General features: G+C 38.8%; 1 protein-coding gene and 2 non-coding genes across 4 annotated transcripts; all 3 read right to left on the bottom strand.

The window, feature by feature from the left end:
* Positions 1-3,801: 3,801 nt before the first annotated feature.
* Positions 3,802-11,380, bottom strand: LOC144215980 (G-protein coupled receptor 22-like). Of its 2 annotated transcripts, none has more exons than XM_077745238.1 (3): positions 11,116-11,380; positions 9,494-10,273; positions 3,802-7,303 (listed from the first exon to the last, which is right to left on the bottom strand). In XM_077745238.1, the coding sequence occupies exon 3, from the start codon at positions 7,297-7,299 to the stop codon at positions 5,980-5,982; it is 1,320 nt and encodes a 439-aa protein (XP_077601364.1). In that variant the 5' UTR covers positions 7,300-7,303; positions 9,494-10,273; positions 11,116-11,380; the 3' UTR covers positions 3,802-5,979. The 2 variants fall into 2 exon arrangements, with proteins under 2 accessions (XP_077601364.1, XP_077601365.1); XM_077745239.1 differs by having other exon boundaries at positions 3,802-7,275.
* trnay-gua (transfer RNA tyrosine (anticodon GUA)) lies at positions 9,142-9,229 on the bottom strand. The gene is given in 2 exon segments: positions 9,142-9,177; positions 9,193-9,229. It is a non-coding gene; the product is annotated as a tRNA-Tyr (tRNA).
* A 1,767-nt stretch (positions 11,381-13,147) lies between the features above and the next one.
* trnay-gua (transfer RNA tyrosine (anticodon GUA)) lies at positions 13,148-13,235 on the bottom strand. Its single transcript is given in 2 exon segments — positions 13,148-13,183; positions 13,199-13,235. It is a non-coding gene; the product is annotated as a tRNA-Tyr (tRNA).
* Positions 13,236-18,286: the final 5,051 nt, after the last annotated feature.

Below are 18,286 nucleotides of genomic sequence, written 5' to 3'. Positions count from 1 at the left end.
TAACGTTTCTTTATTCATTCATTTTCTGAACCACTTATCCCCACAGGGCTCTCGGGGGGTGCTGGAGCCTATGGCTGGGACCTACAGCCACCAGGCAGGGGACACCCTGAAATAGTGGCTAGCCAATCGCAGGGCACAAGGAGACGGACGACCAATCAGGGTCACAATTTAGGCAGACCCACTCAAGCCTGGGGAGAACATGCAAACTCTGCACAGTTTGGACTGACCTGGGATCAAACCCTTGACCCTGAAACTGTGAGGCCGAAGTGCTAACAAGTCGTCCAACAGGCCACCTTAATGTCTTGTTATTAAATCCTATTTCAAATTCATCTTCACAGGAGGGTTCAAATCCAGGTCGGTCCACCTGTGTGGAGTTTGCATGTTCTCCCCAGGCCTGCGTGGGTTTTACCCCGGCTACTCCGGTTTCTTCCCACATTCCAAAGACATGCATGGTAGGCTGATCGGACACTCTAAATTGCACTCTGGGAAGTATGAGAAATGTGATCTTTTTGTCAGTTTTAAAAATGAAAACATGATTGTGAACTGCTTCAGATGACAAAGAGTTGCACGTTGATGCACTGTGTTTACTGTTGGTTTTTATAATTATGCTGCAAATAATAGTAGCAGCATTAATCACGGGATTAAGTCAGGTATGTCTCAGCTGAAGACTCGGCTACCAAACACAGCTCGCCTTTGAGCGTATTCAACATCATAATCAGAACATGCATTACCACTGAGGATCGGGAGAATTGATGAACTCATCCTCTTTCAATCAAATCATATTTTGGGATTGGCTTGTACACGTGCATGAAAGAGGCAGATAGCTACTCATCTTTCACGAGTGTCAAGGAGCAAACGGTTCATAGTCCCATCAATTGCTTTTCAGCCATGACTGCATTGACAGTGAATACACTTTGATTGCTCGCCGCTGTCACAGAGCTTGCACAGCAGTTAATGTCAAATAGTTGCCATAAAATGGCTGAAATGAGCGTATGGGTGTTTCTTAAACAGGAATCCTGCCAGATAGAATTCGAAGAACCATGCGAATAAACAACAACATGAATAAAGCAATGCTGTTAAAGGTTTTGCTTTGTATACGCACACATATTAAGAGGTTGAAGTCTGATAAAACATTTGTAATTTACATTACTATTATTGTTTTTGGCTATATTTAAAAGTTTTTATTATTAAAGTGTAGTAGTAAAATGTTTCTCTTGTCTCTAGGGTCTACGGTTTTAAGTAGAAGACCTTTTGGCCCAACTTTCTCCCTTTGCTTCGCTTCTTTCAATGGAGATTCACATTCAATACTCCTGTATGGTAGTTTCTACTTGTTTAGTTGTTTCACTTGAACATGTTTTTGTCGGGATTTACTCCCCTGCCCGACTTTCAGGGGTTGTGGTGACATGTTGTCTTGTTTTATTGGCTAGCTGGGTCATCCTTTACTACCGAGAGGTCTCCTTGGTGATTAAAATCATTATGATTTGCAATAAGACAAATACTCAGGTAGCATGTATCTGTAGTACGTGTTTACATTATGCAGTTATTTATCGGCATGTTTGCTCTTTCTGTCTGTTCTCTTAAATATTTTAGTAGAGATGCATTTTTTTGAAATAAAAGCCCCAATATGCAGAATAAAAAAGTATTTTAAACTCTTTTGTGGCACAATGAAACTGTTTCAGCGCTTAAAAATATTCAGATTTACCATTCTGTCCATGAAACTAAAGAAGAACAGGTTAATGGGAGAAAAAAAATCTGCTCTGCCTTTGGTTGTCATGGTAACAATAGCCTTACCTGCCATTGGTCCAGCAGTATATGAGGCGTGGCATACAGGGTCGTTTCTTGACAAAACCATCGTATGAAGGTGTATGGTTGCCACTTGAAATTGCTTTTTCCCCCTTTAAAGCATTTGATTTACATAAAGACAGTGGTCATAGTTGGTTGGTTTTCTAATATGAGCCTTGGATTTCTTTTCTGCTCCTTTGGAGTGGATGTCAATCAACAGTACACTTAAAAAAATACGGCAATAAACATGCCATAAATAAAAATAGACCCTAATTAGTCTTTAGCAGATTTTTGCAGTCTGGTGCAGCATGCATATATGTCAGGCATGAGTTTTATTTAGTTGTGTACCACTAGTGGCACTTAATAGCACACTTGAGTATCATTGCTTTACATTAATCGGGTCATAATGATATATTTTTATTTGGCCTCGAAAGCTGACCACAACTTGGTCGTGGAGCTACAATCAGCTATGCTCTTTTCTTCCCAATAGCAGCATTACAGGTCAGTGTTGGCTTGGTTAATGCAATAGAAATGGCACATGGAGCAAGTAATGTGATTTTGCTTGGCTTTTATGATGTGTCTGCACCGGGGACAGAAGAGATGGCATCTTGGTTTGGAGTCATTGAGCCTTTGACCGAAAGTGGGAAAGACATAATAGATGGGAGAGGAGGTCTTCAGGCTGAATGCTGGATGTGAAAAAAGGACACAACAAAGTCAAGGAACTGAAGGGTGCTTCATTTTGACGCTTTTTTGTGTTATTGATTGTACTGCTTCATTGACGTCCCTGTTACGCTCATTCCTTGTCATTTCTGATTTCTTATTATCTTATCTTTTTTTGTATTTTGCACATATTTCATACAAAATTGGTTTCATTTCATAATTCTCAAAGGGTCTCAGTCGCAGCATTGTGGAACTTAGAACAGTTTAAATGATTTATAGCTTTTCCATGTGAAAAGTTATAAAACCACTTCTGAAACTAATTAATTTTGTAAGTAGATGTGCCACTGCCACTGAAACACCCACATGAAATTTAAAAAATGACATATTATCAAATACAGTGAATAAAAAAAGAATTTAAAAATAATTAATTACAAAAAATAAAATAATAAGACTTCAGCACTCAGCTGAAAAGTTAACCTCTTATTCTCAGCTGACATATCAAATACGCAGTTATGCCTCTTTTGCAGCCTACATAAAATCTAAATGTACAAATTCCAGTAGGCTACGTAACATATGTAAGAATGCAAATAAAAGTACTATATATTTCTGAAAACGCCACTGTCTTACTACAAAATCTCTCTCTCGCCCTCTCTCTAATTGTCTGTCTGTCTGTCTCTCTCTATCTGTCTCTCACACAGACACATGCATTCGATGAGGTTCTGTATCCGTGAGTCCCGACATCCCCACCCACTGACAATCTAAAGAGCTATTCAATTTTCCTGCGTATCAAGAAGAAAGGTGTAATAAGCTCATTACCTACATGTCCTGTATACTGCAGTGTATGTGGATGTCATCCTCTTCAAAAGTGTGTCCTCTTTGGCCCTTGTATTGAAGTCCTCAAGGGGGGTGTATATTGAGACGCAAAAGCCCCACTGCAACGTTATACGCAAATTTGATATTAAAACCTGGTCAAGACAGAAGGTTTTTACAACTCACAATCATTTGCAGGCAGATGTATGAATAAATTAGTGTTATTGATCCTGGGATTCTGTGTCTGGGTTTATAGAGGGAAATATAAGGTTACCAAAGCCGCCAATTCAAACAAATAAAGCATCTCATCCAACATTACTGATCATTGTTATTATTTCAAAGCAAGATAATTATAAGTGTCAATGTGAGGGAGCCATACATTATGAGTAAAATTTAAAAAAAATGGTGTTCTCGCCCACAGCACGTACCTAATGTCGGAATTAGTTAGATATTCAAACACATGCCGAAGGCTTCAAAACTAGTGCTATACACATTCTGTCAAAAGTTTAGAAATTTTTCAATTCTATTGCATTAGAAAGGCTTTCAAATCAGTTGGCTGGTAGTGAATATTTAATATGAGGCTGGCAGGGAAAAGAGATAAAGAGGGAAACAGGTCAAAAGTATTGCACTGAACCACCCGAAAACACATGTATAGATAGACTAATTTCAAAACCTATCGTTTGTAAAACGACTTCACTTATAAACCAGATGAAGAAAAAAACTACACAAATTTCCTTTCAACCAGTACACACTATCATTTAAAACTCTTTTATAGGTGAAACACAATTAAAAAATATTGGAAAATGACCTACGTGCCTGTTTTTAGGGAGTGTGTAACAGTACATTTCAGTTTTTTATGAAAGTGTATTTTAATAAAAAGTGAAATACAACCGAACAGTGTGCGTGGGTTCTTATGTATACCATAAAAGGAAATCCGCGAACCACTGGGTGTACTGGTAAACACATTAAAGGTACAGTAAAGGGTACATGGTGGATTATCTTGTTCTGGACAATTAAACACACAAATCTTTGGGTTCATACAACCACCTTTACCACTATAGGATAATCTTTTGAAACATTTAAAGACCATACATTTTTCTGGCTTTTAGACGTCAGAATCCTCTCCTATTGTTGGTATGTGTGTACTACATTGCTATGGTAATAATTTAGTAGGCCTAGGAGATGAGGTTATGGCAGCTATGTGATTGGGGTTGTTAGGAGTAGTATTATGGTAAAAACACAAACACTTTTAACTGTTCCCCTCTGTGCTATTAGTGGGTGAACATTCATTAGCTCTAATGTTTATACTGTGCTGCTTTGCACAGATGGAATGGGAGCAGGGCTCAGTTTAACCAGGGTCTGAACACTACTGCCATATTCCAAGTCATTCTACAGTTTGTAGGCTCATAAGGTGTACAAAAGTATTGGGAAATTCATGTTCATTTAACCTAGAAAGGGTCATATAGTGTATTCAAATGAATGAAAAAGAAGGATTGTGTTGCCACCACCATCAGTTACATATATCTACTTTTTAGTCTTTTGATATAAAACAACAGATATTTAGCATATAAATCTATACAAGAAAATACAATTCATTTCAGCAAAATGGTTCTTATTACTTTTTATAATGGTTTCCTCTTAATTTGGCAATTTTCGCATTTTTTAACAGCATAATTCTGGCAACCACAGCTGCCAGTAGTGACTTTAACATAAATTTGTAAGGTTTTTTTTTCAACGTGATTGACTGTCCTTTGGCAGTAGTCAGCATGACCCAACATTTCCTGTCATTTAAGATTAAAAATACATCACAATCAGAATAAATTTTGCTGCAAAATTATTGCAGTCCAGCAATATTCCTAAAAAGACTGGCAGGGTCAATAGGAAATATGAAAACATATCTGGTTTTATGATTTATTATGAGGTTTTGGTTTTTGTGATTTTTTTCTAGGCATCGGCGCTATATTTAGACTCAATTTATGCAGCAATGAAAAACATGTTCAAAGGGTTCTCATACTTTTTCCTCACACCACAGTTCTCTTTTTCATCTGAGTTGATGTAGTTTGTTGTCACTAAGCTGCTTTTTCCATTTCTCTGTCATCACCTCTACAAAAAAATGCTTTTTTAATGTGGCAATTGAGTCTGTTTGACAGATAATTAAGTGTTTAATAAAGAACAGTTATTTATGAACTAAATATAGTTGTCCTCTCCCATCACAAAACATTCAATGTCTTTATACCTTCAATATAGTGTGAGGACCAGCTCTCCCTCAGAGGACACAAAGGTCAATGTTCTCTTGAGGCGTGGGGTGTTGCGGCACAGTGATGGATTAGTGTAATCTCACGGCTGTTAAAGAGTCACAAACACTTGACTTGGAGGTTGGGGAGGCAAAAGGAAATGTTTTACAACTTTAGGTGAACGGAGAGCAAATTTATTACTATAAAGTTACATACAGTATATACTACATCATCTCTACAGTATTTCCCTCTTTAAATTTCACACATATCATGTATAAACACAATGTGCTGTAAATTACGAAAAACCATGCAATACCTAAAGTACGGTTGACTGTACAGTATGTTCCATCTATGAAACCTACCTCAGTTTTCTATAAATAGTAATAAATTATTTTTATTGTTGTTGTAAATCCTATTGCACATGTTATTTACAAATAAGAGACAGCTTTGGATGAATCATTTCCCTTTTTAAATGGTGACTTGTTGTCATTTTTTACTCCACATTCTCCGAAGACAGACATTTCTGTTGAGCGTCCTTGTCCTCAAATGTCACCTTTTTATTCCTCTTTGGGTCGATCCAGGAATTGTGGATAATGGCATTGTTGGGGGTGGGATCGGCCTCAATGATGGATACCACCCTCTTCTTCATCTTGCTCTTCAAGACTTTCTGGAACTTCTGCCTGGTGAAGGCATAAAGTAGTGGGTGAAAAATGGTAGTCCCATATGCCATGACTAGAAAGCCCAGTCTCAATTTGACCATCAAATCGCTAGGCCCCAGGCTGAGGATGACTGTATTGAGCACTGTGATGGGTGTCCAGCACAGCAAGAAAGTGGATACAATCAGGAGGGACATCCTGAAGACTCGTTTCTGACGTTCTCTCCGTTCTCGGTGGCGTTTGACAGCCCTGCGCAAGGCGATGATCACCGACACAGATGTCCGCATGCCCAATGTGGTGGCGTTGCGACTACCGCTGCTCTGAGATGCGTCCGTGGCCTCTTGCTGTGGTGTCATGGCCGTCATGGATGGGCGCTTTTTTCTGCGTGCCTTCTTCTTCTGAGAGGCGTGGAAGCGTGTACCGATGCGAATGTTAAGGGCCTGCAAGATTTTGGAGTATGTAATAAGCATGACCACAGCGGTGAAGAAGAAAATTGGAATCTGAGCCAACAAGTGGTAATAGAGGCCAAGTTCCGTGTAGTATTGGTTGGAGTGGATAACGCTGTCCACGAGGGTCTGGTTGAGTTCAACGTGGCCCTTCGCAAAGAATCCCACCTCAATAAAGGGCACCAAGAAGCTGACGAATGACAACACCCAAATGCCCGCCATGAGCGCCAGAGCCCGGCGCATGGTCAGCACGCGGTTGGCCGGCTTGACTGAGATATCGTAGCGGTCCAGGGTGATGGCGAGGACGTTGGCGGCTGTGGCGACACTAGCGAAGGACACGCATGCCTCGTGGAAGCAGCACACCAGGGCCGTTTCCCCTTCCAGGGAGAGCAGGACCACCACGATGGTGAGGGGGATGCAGCAAAGACACACCAGCACGTCCACAACGTGGAGGTTCATGGTCACCATGTTGCTGACAGAGGTGATGAGGTTGGACTTCATGCAGTAGAGCGCCAGTACGGTGAGGTTGGAGCTCAGGCCCAGGACAATCTCAAGCATGAGGAATCCCGTAACTGACACTTGGAAGCTAACGGGATAGCTGTAGGGGCTGGGGGGTGCAGGGCTCACGGTGCGGGTGAGGGGCTCGGTGTTGTCGGTAACTGTGACGTTGCTCATGGTGGCTTCTTCCTTAGGGCAGGGGATGATATGCATTATCCTGTGATGTTTTAGACAGAAAACAAAAAGAAATTATGTCCATCGTACACCATTGACAAAAAGATTCAGCAATCTAACACAACTAGAACAGCTTGATAGAAGAAACACTTAATTAAGACTTGTTTTTAAAATGGATAATGGTATATAAAGAAATTGAGAAAGGTAACAACTCAGACAAAATGTATTTCAGGTTTGTCTATATCTCAGGATTTCATTTATATTTTGCTTGGGTCTGCTGTGTATCCCTGTCATAAACTGTCAATCTAGTATTAAACTATACTTAAAATGGCATTGTAAATGTGGTTGAAAAACACAAACCGCTTAAAATTCCTAGAAAACGATATCATGAATATTTTACAGTATCTGTGGGCTAATATGTTTTACTGTGTTCCCAATATTTGATAAATCATTTTAATGTGTGTTGACATTTGTTTCTGTCCTTTCTCATACGCACTTTAGAGAAATAAAGTATACTGCTTTTAATGGAAACAATAACTTTAAATCAGCGATGTAGATGGTGAACTTTAAACGGTGAATCAAATATTGCTGTTCGCATCTCGTATAACCTTGTGAGTGACACACGTAATGTACACCCGGCCTGGTTGCCAGCCATACAGTGCAAAAAAACAAAACAATTTAAGTGTATATTCACATCTAAGAACAAGCAAAAGGCTTCTTTAAGCACAGCATATAAATTCTTAGAATAAGTGAGGATAATGGAGTAGTCAGACAAAACCCAAGCATAGGGAAAACATGCAAACTCCACAAGATTTAAACTCAGAACATGGACGTGCTAGACGTCTAAATATCAAATAATAATTAACAACTATTAACACTCAAAAAGGTCATATAGAGGTGACCTTGCAGTACAATGTTTTCCACATTGTTTTGTTATTTACATAGTTAATCCTTTTTGATATCTATCTCAACATGTCAGAATCTTTTCGAGCTTCTTTGCCTACCTCTGCAATGAGCTGGATTCTCATTAATGTCTGGCTGACTGGAACTGATTTAACAATTTAGATTTAAATTTAAACTCACAGCACTGATTGGCTGATAATTATGTCAGTTGTTTTATTAAGACATAGATATCAACTTCAGGCATAAGTCCATATCCAGTCCACCACATAATTTTGTGTTAGAGTAAATCGTTTCACAATTCACGCTAAACTACCAACATTTCAGTACTGTACTTAACTTTTTACTTCGTCATTTGTGAAATTGGATATTACTTCATTAGTAAATGGACATCATGCCTTCGCTATTCACCTCTAATAATTGTATGATTCAATTTGTCAATAAAATAACGGTCATCAGGCATTTATTCCGGTTGACAGATATGATGACCCTTACGAGGATGCACATTACGAATGATGGATGGATGGATAATGCACCCTAGCTCAATATAGGTTATGAAATATTGCCCAATGCAGAAGGATGACACAGACATTTCTATATTTTTATCGCGTGCTTATGCTGTCTGATGTAAGTAAAGCAAGAAATCTGTGAGTTATGCCTCTTTTTTAACCAAGTTAACACAAAAGGAATAACTCTTTTGTCCGATCTGGCTAAGCGAAATTATGCCTTTAAAGATTTTTATATATACGCACTATATTTTACACTTTGTGTCAATGTTGAGTTGATATATCCATGTATAATTGATTGCAGCTCAGGTCAAGAAAGATGACACTGAGACCACATTTTTATGGTTAGAAATGGAGTGAGTGGATCAGAACAGTTCCTATATTAAATGTCTATATTGAATGACTAAAATCAAATAAAATCAAAAGCCTTTATTGTCATTGTAAACATCTGTGTATAACCAAATTGGTGAAAATGTCCTTCGAGCCGGATTTGAACCAGCGACCTAAGGATTACAGCAATGTGCCACTACAGTCCTCCGCTCTACCAACTGAGCTATCGAAGGTGTACATTGCAAGTCAGATTAGTTCCTGTCATCGAGTGAGTTGTACAATTTGTCTTACGAGTGACTGACGTTAAAATAATATGAATATAAAAGAAGATACTTGTAAATTAAAATGGATCGGAGCTTGTGGAAACGTATTGTTAAGATTGAATTAACACCCATACGATATTAAAACTGCATGAGGTATCCCTGGAGAAATAAATGGGAATGAAGCTTCAAGTGACATGGAAATATCCTTGAATCGGGATCCGGTTATATATTTACCCTTGCCTCCAGGACTAACTGAGTAACAGGCTGGTGGAATCAGGCCAGCGAGTCTGTGCGGGAACTGTCTGATTGGGCATCACGACCAAACGTAGCTGGCTTTTCCTTAGCAGGGATGCACCTGTTCATCTGCAGGTGTGCAGAGTTTTCATCTAAAGGATAATCGGAAGTCCTTTGTTAGACCTATCTTGGAGTGGCTAGGAAAAAAGATTGATGCTGTCAGAAACACCACTTCTTATAGTGGTATTACGTGATATTCCTGCCCAGGATAGACACACGAACAAACATACTCCAATTGCTCATGTCGGGATCCTGAGACATTTCCACAACCTCATATTCCGAGAGGGTTTCACTTAGTCTGTGGGTCAATCGGATTGATCAAACCTCCACCATGTCCGTCATCAGTGCTTACGAGGTCAGCGCTTCTGGCCAGTTGTCCTGGCCCATACTTTCCCCTGAGAGTACTAATGGAGCAGGCCTTGGTCGTTCGCCCCTTTTATCCACACACTGGATTCCAGAGGCATTAAACCAGCGTATCGAGCGCTGTTCTCCCGTCGGCCCCTCAACATGCTTGAACCCTCAATGACGGGAGATTGGGAAAGTGGAGCAGATTAGTGGAGTGTCCAATCGGCATGGCGTGTGACCACCATGACATTTATGATAACAGAATTCATCCGCCAACTGAAAAGCTGAAGATATTGTTGTGAAGGAAGGTCATCCTAGAGTTCAAATGGAAAAGGATTTTTCTTGCTGTCCTTCAACATCGCTACCTCTGATGACCTGAGGGGAAAAAGGGAGACGCGAATTAATGAGGAGAAGAGCGGTACAAAAGCGGGATGTGTTAGTGAAAAGAAATACAAGAGAGACAAGGAAGATCTCATTTGCATTGCAGCGAACCTCTGATGTCTTACTGTGTTTCTGCGTGTCATCTAGTGCCCGTTGTGTTTCCAATAATTCAAATCTTCCCAAGATTTACCAAGGACTAATTTGATGTCATTTTTTTGTATAGCATCCCACAGAAAAGTGCAGTAGGGACATTATTTTGTGACATTTTTACAGCCTCGGTGAAGAAACGCTTAATCAATTTGTCATGATGTAGGACAGCAGACCAGCTAAGAGCCTTACAAGCACACCGTGATTCCTCAGAAAACTTGTCAAGCCGACATGAATGGCTCCTCCCACAAAACTCCATATGATCCATATAATCTCCACCCGGAAGGAAAATTTGTGCTAGTGTGTGCTTCTAGAACTGCTTAAATCATGAAGACTTTGGGGCAAAAAAGAAAACAGACTACAACCTGTGACAGATCTGAATAGACCATTCCCAAATACCCAGTTCATGTCAATAAAAGCCATTCCAATATTTTATAAAAATTGATTTCTCCTTTTATTTTCTTTCAAGATGTTATTTTGCTTTTGTTTTTTTTTTGTCCAATGTTTTTTTCTGCATTAATCCTGCATGCAAATTTCTCAAAAACAACAGTCTTATGCTTGCATTGACAGACTAGAGAAGTTCCATGATGTGAACACACACACAACATCTGCAATTCAATTCAATTGCTATTCCAATACTTGCAAATTGAGGACTTGTGACTTCTTGCTCCAAATGCAGTCAATCTCACCATGCTGGGTAAATCCAATGACTCCACGTTGTCGTCCTGTCTCGGCTGTGGTGACAATCTAGGTCGGTTGCAGTAATCCAACAGTTTCTCTTCAAGTCTGGCAGAAGACCACAAGAGGGTCTGCGGAAGGCTTCACCTCTGTCAGTCTCTCATGCATCTCAGCACCCGAGTGTGTGAATGCTCTTCTTATTTCTCATTCGACTGTCTGTATGGGAGTGTAAACCACATTGTACTCCTGGTATCTCTATCTCCGCTACACACGCTCTCGCTCTCTCAGTCTCTCTCTCACTGCGGAGGTTTGCAGTGCTCCCCCATCCCTGATTGGTCTCTGTAATGGGTTTAACCCCTTGCGCTTTCCCCCAGGAGAGGTATTTCCTTTTTGTTCTCATTCAATCTGGCCAAGTGTTGTATCCTTACTGTGGCATTTGTGATTTGAGGAAAAAGTCTTCTTTTATCTTTCTTTTCCAATTGGATGCAATTGAACTAAAGCCTGCAGTAAATAAAGTAACAAAGTCCAAATACTGCCTTGACTGAAATGAAGTTGTTTTTTTATCAGTGCTTTATGTGAGCATTTCTCTTTAGCTTTTTTAAAAATCTGTATAGAAAATGTTTCAGATGTCACTATTGTGTGCCCTTATCATATCTTGTTTCATATTATTTCATTTGGGAGCTATTTGGTTAAACATTAAACTCACTAATTGACATTGAGGTATCCTTGCAAAATTGAACCCCAGCAAATACTATTTTTAAACCAATTGTCATACAATTCCAGTTTGAGAAAAATCAATGAAGGTCTCTCTGAAACATGTTGTACAATTCATGCCATGCATGGCACATTTTGTTGAAACAGGGTCTTTTTATTATAACCAACCAAGCAGCGGAATGCCTACTATTACCTGCACCAAAGGCGGAAAAAAATAAAACATAAACCACATCTCTGCTGAATACACAGATAGTAAAAGGATCAGCTTTATAGTCCAGAAAATATAGACATTTTAATCAGTAACAAAAATGGTCAAATTAACATTATTCGCTCATTGCTGCAAGAAACAGATGATGTCTTAAAATAGAAAATTGAGACTCAGATTGATGCTTTCAATTAAATTGACCACCCGCCATTCTGTTGTCCAGGCTCATTTGTCAAATGCAATTATTGAGCAACAGCCTCCAGGGCTGGTATAATAAACTACAAGAAGCAGCTAGTGTCAACAGCTCCATATTACAAATACGGTGAGACCTTCAACTGGGATTGGTTGGTGACCAGGCAGAGATGTTTCCCCATTGACCCAAAAGTCACTTGGGATAGATAAATAAAACTGTAAGACTTATTGAGTAGGATTAGTACAGACTTCTACATATCACCTGGATCTATTTTGAATAAAAAATGCAGCTAATATCATGAAATATGAAAAAAATACCACAAAAAATGGCTCTATGTAAAACAATTTAGCTCCTTTTCTGAGATTGGCAATGATTAGACATGACAAAACACCATTTAATTTGATCAAAAAAGCTAAGCAGAGAATGTTTCTGGGTTTCAGATGTCGTTGTTTACATTGTGGACTTTCTGGCTCCATTTTCTCTGCTTGTCAAACAAAACAAGCAGTGGGTGGAGGAAAAAAAAACATCATATCACTCTGAGGCATTGAAAAGACAACCTCCCATCCTTAATGACTTTTACAGCCAACACACAGTTGCTCTTTGATCATGCATACCGAATGCTGGCTGGAGCATCGTACAAATCACAGACCCTGATTTCTTGAGGGATTAAGACCAGCAAAGATTCACACAAATAATTAAACAAAATAAATAAATTGAAAAAAATATGTTTTCTCTGCAATTGGTCAACACCCAGTTCATTTATGCTCACACTTATACCTAAGGACAATTTAGTGTTAAACTAGAAAAAAGAGAAAAACTAGCGCTTGAATATTGTGATTTGACTGTCTGTATTGAATAACTAAAATCAAATAACATTAAAAGCCTTTATTGAGACTGTGCACAGCTGCATATTAAGAAATTGGTGAAAATGTCCTTCGAGCCGGATTTGAACCAGCGACCTAAGGATTTCAGCAATGTGCCTCTACAGTCCTCCGCTCTACCAACTGAGCTATCGAAGGTGCAGGCCGATGGAATCGGGTTTATAACTAGACCACAAAAAGAAAGATGTTTCGCCTTAGTTGCAAAATAATGCATCGCTTGTATTGGAATTAGTATATCACAATTTTAATGCGTTTTTGAAAAAAGTGATGTTGTATCCTACCATTGATCAAAGTATAATGAGTGTGGTTAGATCAGCTTTTTAAAGGACTTTGAGCAAACTCAGCAAACCGCATTCACAATGTTTGCAGGCCACTTAATGCTTTTCAGAGAATAAAGTGGAAAAATAATGCTGCAGCACACACTATTTTGCAAGATAATAACTCTGGCTACATTGTTCAACAGGCAAATAGGAAGTAAAAACATGCTTACATTTGATCTGATTGTGGCTATGCATTTACCCTGTTTTATTTTAAATACTGGTGATAATGCTTCACTATTAAATAGAAAAATGCTCTTTAATTATTCATGGCCCTTAATATTTAATTCTGCTATTTCTCCCTGTCGCCCCTCTCCATTGACTGATATCCACCAGCCGTTGTTTTTCTTTCTTCCACTCAGCAGACATGAATATCTTGCACATGGCTGTCACTTGTCAAGTGTGCGCATTTGTGTGCTTATCACCTTTCTATGTGTGTTTACAAGTGTTGAAGTCAAGGTGTTGTATATGTGTGTGCTCGAGTATGTTTGTGCATTGCATTCCACTCAGAGGGATGCAGATGTGTCGCATCAGGATGACCCTTTCTGAATCTGGCCCAAAAGACCTAAAAAAAACACACATTTTTGGACTGCTGGGGGGCCTGCAGAATAACCTGCACATTGCCCTTTATCTCCTTGCAGCAGCTTGCGCTCTGGACCAGCATTTAGTGCCCCTGTGATATGCTCTACATTGCCCCTGTGGCTAAGTAAGGTCTTTACTAATCAAGTGGCTTCATCTCCAAAATGTTGTCGTGCAGTGTGATGTCATTCTATTCTCCCAGGCCAACTGAATCAGAGGAATGCTGTAACTAATTAGATAATAGATGTATCGACGTGGATATGAACAAATCTGCATTGTCACAAAAGCAAATGATAGAAGCATACAAAGAAAAACGATGCAAAATTTGACATGAATATAAGAGATGCATGTTAACCAGTGAAGAGATGCAGGCAGGTGTGCTGGATATTGGTTCTTATTTCCCGATAGGATAGAATTGTTTGTAAGTTTGGATCAACAGTCACCAAGTTATGATTTAAATTACAAACTCCCTGAAACGTCACGTACACCTCCACAATTATGCTGACAATACACTGATGTCTTTCCTGGCAACAAATGACCAATTTTAGATTGGTCAATGTATTCATAAACAATTCTCTAAACATATTTGCTACTATTTGTACCATAGTTTGCCAACTCCACTGGTTAAGTATAAGATATAGTCAGAGCAGCAAAAATTTGACGTTCATAACTCCGATAAGGAGAAGAAAATGAGGGGCTATGGGTACTTTACAGCCAAAGATTCAAGGCCATAATTTGGTCTGGGCAATAGGACAGTTTACAGAACAGTTAATGACTGGTCTTCAAAATCAATATTTTATTTATTATGAATAATACAAGGCTGATTAAACCTGACTGCTTGTATTTGCTGAAGTAGTAATATAAAACCAATAAAAGAAGATTGATGTAACTCATTTTTATATGAAGGCAAAAGGTGATAGCACTGAAGACACATGCCACTAAGTGGAAATGTACAATCACAGATCTCTTAGTTCCCACCTATTGGAGTAATTGGCATTTAAATTGTTACTTAAAGGTCATTATTCTAGTGAGAAAAAAAATAGCTAAATAGCTGGCAGTGTATTCCTCACCCACATTTTACCGCAGGGGTGCCAGCGTTGCTCTGGATTCATGCGTGGTCAGCGAAGGCTCCATTTTCAGCATGAGGAAAAAGAAGAGGAGGGAAAAAAAGCATTCACATCTCTTCCTCCTTCTACATAAAACCCATCTAGTGACTGATGTGTGGTGCCAGAAGATGAAATGCATCTTAAATCACAGAAGAGATGTTCATATAGCCTCTTTCATCCTCCACACAGCTCCATAATTTGCAAGTAGCCTGACTTTGAACAAGATATTTAATGCAGTATATCTTCTCTAAGTATCCCTCCAATAAAGTTTGAATAATAGTAAAGAAAATGATTGATAATTCAGATTAAAAAAAATGTTTACCTGGGAATGAACAGTGAGAGCAGGGATTATTATGATTGAAACTGTTTGTTTGAGGTTCCGTATGTCTGTACTTTGTATGAAGTATTTCTTCCTCTTCGGATAGTTTGCTGGTGTGACCGCTTTAGGAAAAAAAAACTCGGGCAGCGATAAGTCTATCCACCATATGTTTTAGTGTATACATTTTCATACTTCAAACATGTAGTTTTGGAAGGCAAAACAAATAGTACCCAGAAAAAAGCTTAAATTCTTCTAAGTTGAAAAAATGGCACTTGAATGACAGTTGGTATGGTTGAGTGGGAGATGGTTTCAGTGCAAACAAATCAATCACTTCTCCATAGGTTGTCACATATACAAGGAACAAAACATATTTTTCTGATTATAAATCGCACTAGCCTACACAAATACACAATGAAGAGGCAAAAACAATATACGAGTCCCACTGGAGTGTGTCGCATCAGAAACCAGGTTAAAGTAACAATTTTTAACGTTTGCGGTGGCAAATGGGAGTCAAACTATAAAAAAAAAAAGTATGACTTACAGTCCAAAAAATAAGGTATGTTGTCCTGTTACACTGAATAAGAATTACGACAAAGTATTTTTACATTGTTACTATCTTAAATGTCTCTCCTCTAAGGGTGGTGATGGCTTTGGGTTTAAAAAAAATCTGACTTATTCCTGTGCCACCATGTGTAGTTCAAGGGTCTGAGTCAGGGCCTCATCAAAAAGCACCTCGAATCGCCTTTCAGTGCAGACACAAATGGGCTAACAGCCAGGAAAATTGGTTCCAGAGTGGCACCAACACTGTTGCCCCACAACAAAGAACTGCTCACATCAGCAGCCTGGTGTGTGTGTGTTCAGTGTAATGTCCATCCAGCCTTATCCAACAAGTGTGAAACAAGGAGCGGCAATGTAGCAGCCCAGTCATCTTTGCACTTGTAGGCCCACCAAGCCACAAACAAGAGTTTTTTGTGTCCACCATTATCGTGAATTCCAGGCGGTGCTTATAGAATATTGTACAAACGGAAATACCAATATGGTAGCCAGCAAATCACTGATTAGGCTTTTGTGACTAATTGTAAACATGTCTTGTTTCCATCTGTTTTCCACTTTGTGTGTGAGAAGCAGTTGTTTTAAGTTTTTGGAGTTATTGCTACATTTATACTTCTTGTAATTTTAAAAAGAATATGTTGTTTTACATTGTGTTGGCACAGAGCTAGCAGACTCTCATTTGTCAAAAAGACATTGGTTGAAGAATTTCTTGTTACACATTAGAATACTTCAAAATGTGTGATTTAATTTATTCAAAGTGTGTGGTAACATGGTTTCCATACAGTTTACTGGATATGGTCAGCTATTGGAACATAATGCAATTCTCTCTCCATTTGTCTTCCACCATAGAGCAGAAGTGTGTGTATGAGTGTGTGTGTGTGTGTGTGTGTGTGTGTGTGTGTGTGTGTGTGTGTGTGTGTGTGTGTGTGTGTGTGTGTGTGTGTGTGTGTGTGTGTGTGTGTGTGTGTGTGTGTGTGTGTGTGTGTGTGTGTGTGTGTGTGTGTGTGTGTGTGTGTGTGTGTGTGTATTTGTCTTGGGGAGAACGAACAGAGGACAGATGGTATCACAACCCTGCCAATACTACAATGATGTAATTATGTTGAATTTACACCAGAATAATATAAAAATAATGGGACACTGCTTTTAATCCAACATAACTTGAAAGGTTATATTGTTGAACATGTAACCGTTATTATCTTAATAGTGCTTGGAGATGTCCAAAAAACATCCAGCGCCACTGTGGTGAATTTGATTGGTTTATTATTGCAAGCATTAAAATATCATTTAAAGCCTGATAATGCCTCCAAATCTAAATCTCATCTTTTGAGAATTTCTAGGCAGAGAGCTTGTATAAGTGCACTTGACTCACTTGTGCAATCTACTTCATTAGTCATTATTGTATTCCCACAGCCATTACTCATATGTTGATTATAATGGATACACAGGCTTTTTTTTTAGGTTCCTCTTCCTCGGCGATCGTACACACATTCTCTTCACAATGCTAAGTATTAAAGTGAGAGGCATTACTGAAAAATATGATGATGTTAAATGGGTAATGGATAAGAGATTTAGCAATTTTAACGTTACCATCATAGTTCATGACAAGAGTGTTATCAAAGATACAAATATATAAAAAGCATTGATAGTTAAAAATGGGAGCAAAAGCTCAAATGGCAAGCACCTCAGGTCTATTTGAACTTTTTGCCTTTGCATAATAATAACAACAATTAATCACAGTAATCAAATGCCTGTGCTCTATTACCCAACTTAACCGAAGTGTTATGTAAGGTTCAAATCTGGCCTGTTTCTCTACTGCTGCTCTTTTAATGACAAGCAGCTCCCAAATTTCCCTATCTCACTGAACCCAATCTGCTTCCATGTGTTTGATGCTTTTTAGTTTTGCATTTCATCACTTAAATCTCCTTCGTATCCTGATACAAAATTTTCCCTCTGCGGCGTTCCATAACCTGAATATTTTGTATGTAGAGACATTCTTAAGTAGAGGTACCACTGTATCCATGTAAGCCACTTGAAACTGCTACTGAGGAACCAAAATATTGAATAGAAATATATCGAATCTGTTTACTAATATCATATAATTATATATATAGTTACTAAAAGGCATGTTTATTTTTCGTATGAATTCCATTAATTCCAAACAGTATACGAAAAGAAGCCTCTGACTGAGTTTTACTCACATACACTTTAGTTTTTGTAGTTCTCCAGAGTACCTCGTCTTCACTATGGTCAAATGAACTTTATATTGTGCAATGAGTTACAGTTTGAACACCACTACAGGTCAGTGAAGTGAGAGAG

The sequence above is a fragment of the Stigmatopora nigra genome, chromosome 22 (assembly GCF_051989575.1).
Source record: "Stigmatopora nigra isolate UIUO_SnigA chromosome 22, RoL_Snig_1.1, whole genome shotgun sequence".
NCBI lineage: Eukaryota > Metazoa > Chordata > Actinopteri > Syngnathiformes > Syngnathidae > Stigmatopora > Stigmatopora nigra.
Note: the sequence above shows the minus strand (reverse complement) of the source record. Positions and strands in the feature narration are given on the sequence as shown.

Coding starts and splice junctions, on each gene's coding strand:
- LOC144215980 (XM_077745238.1), bottom strand. CDS start 7,299: ATGCATATCATCCCCTGCCCTAAGGAAGAAGCCACCATGAGCAACGTC.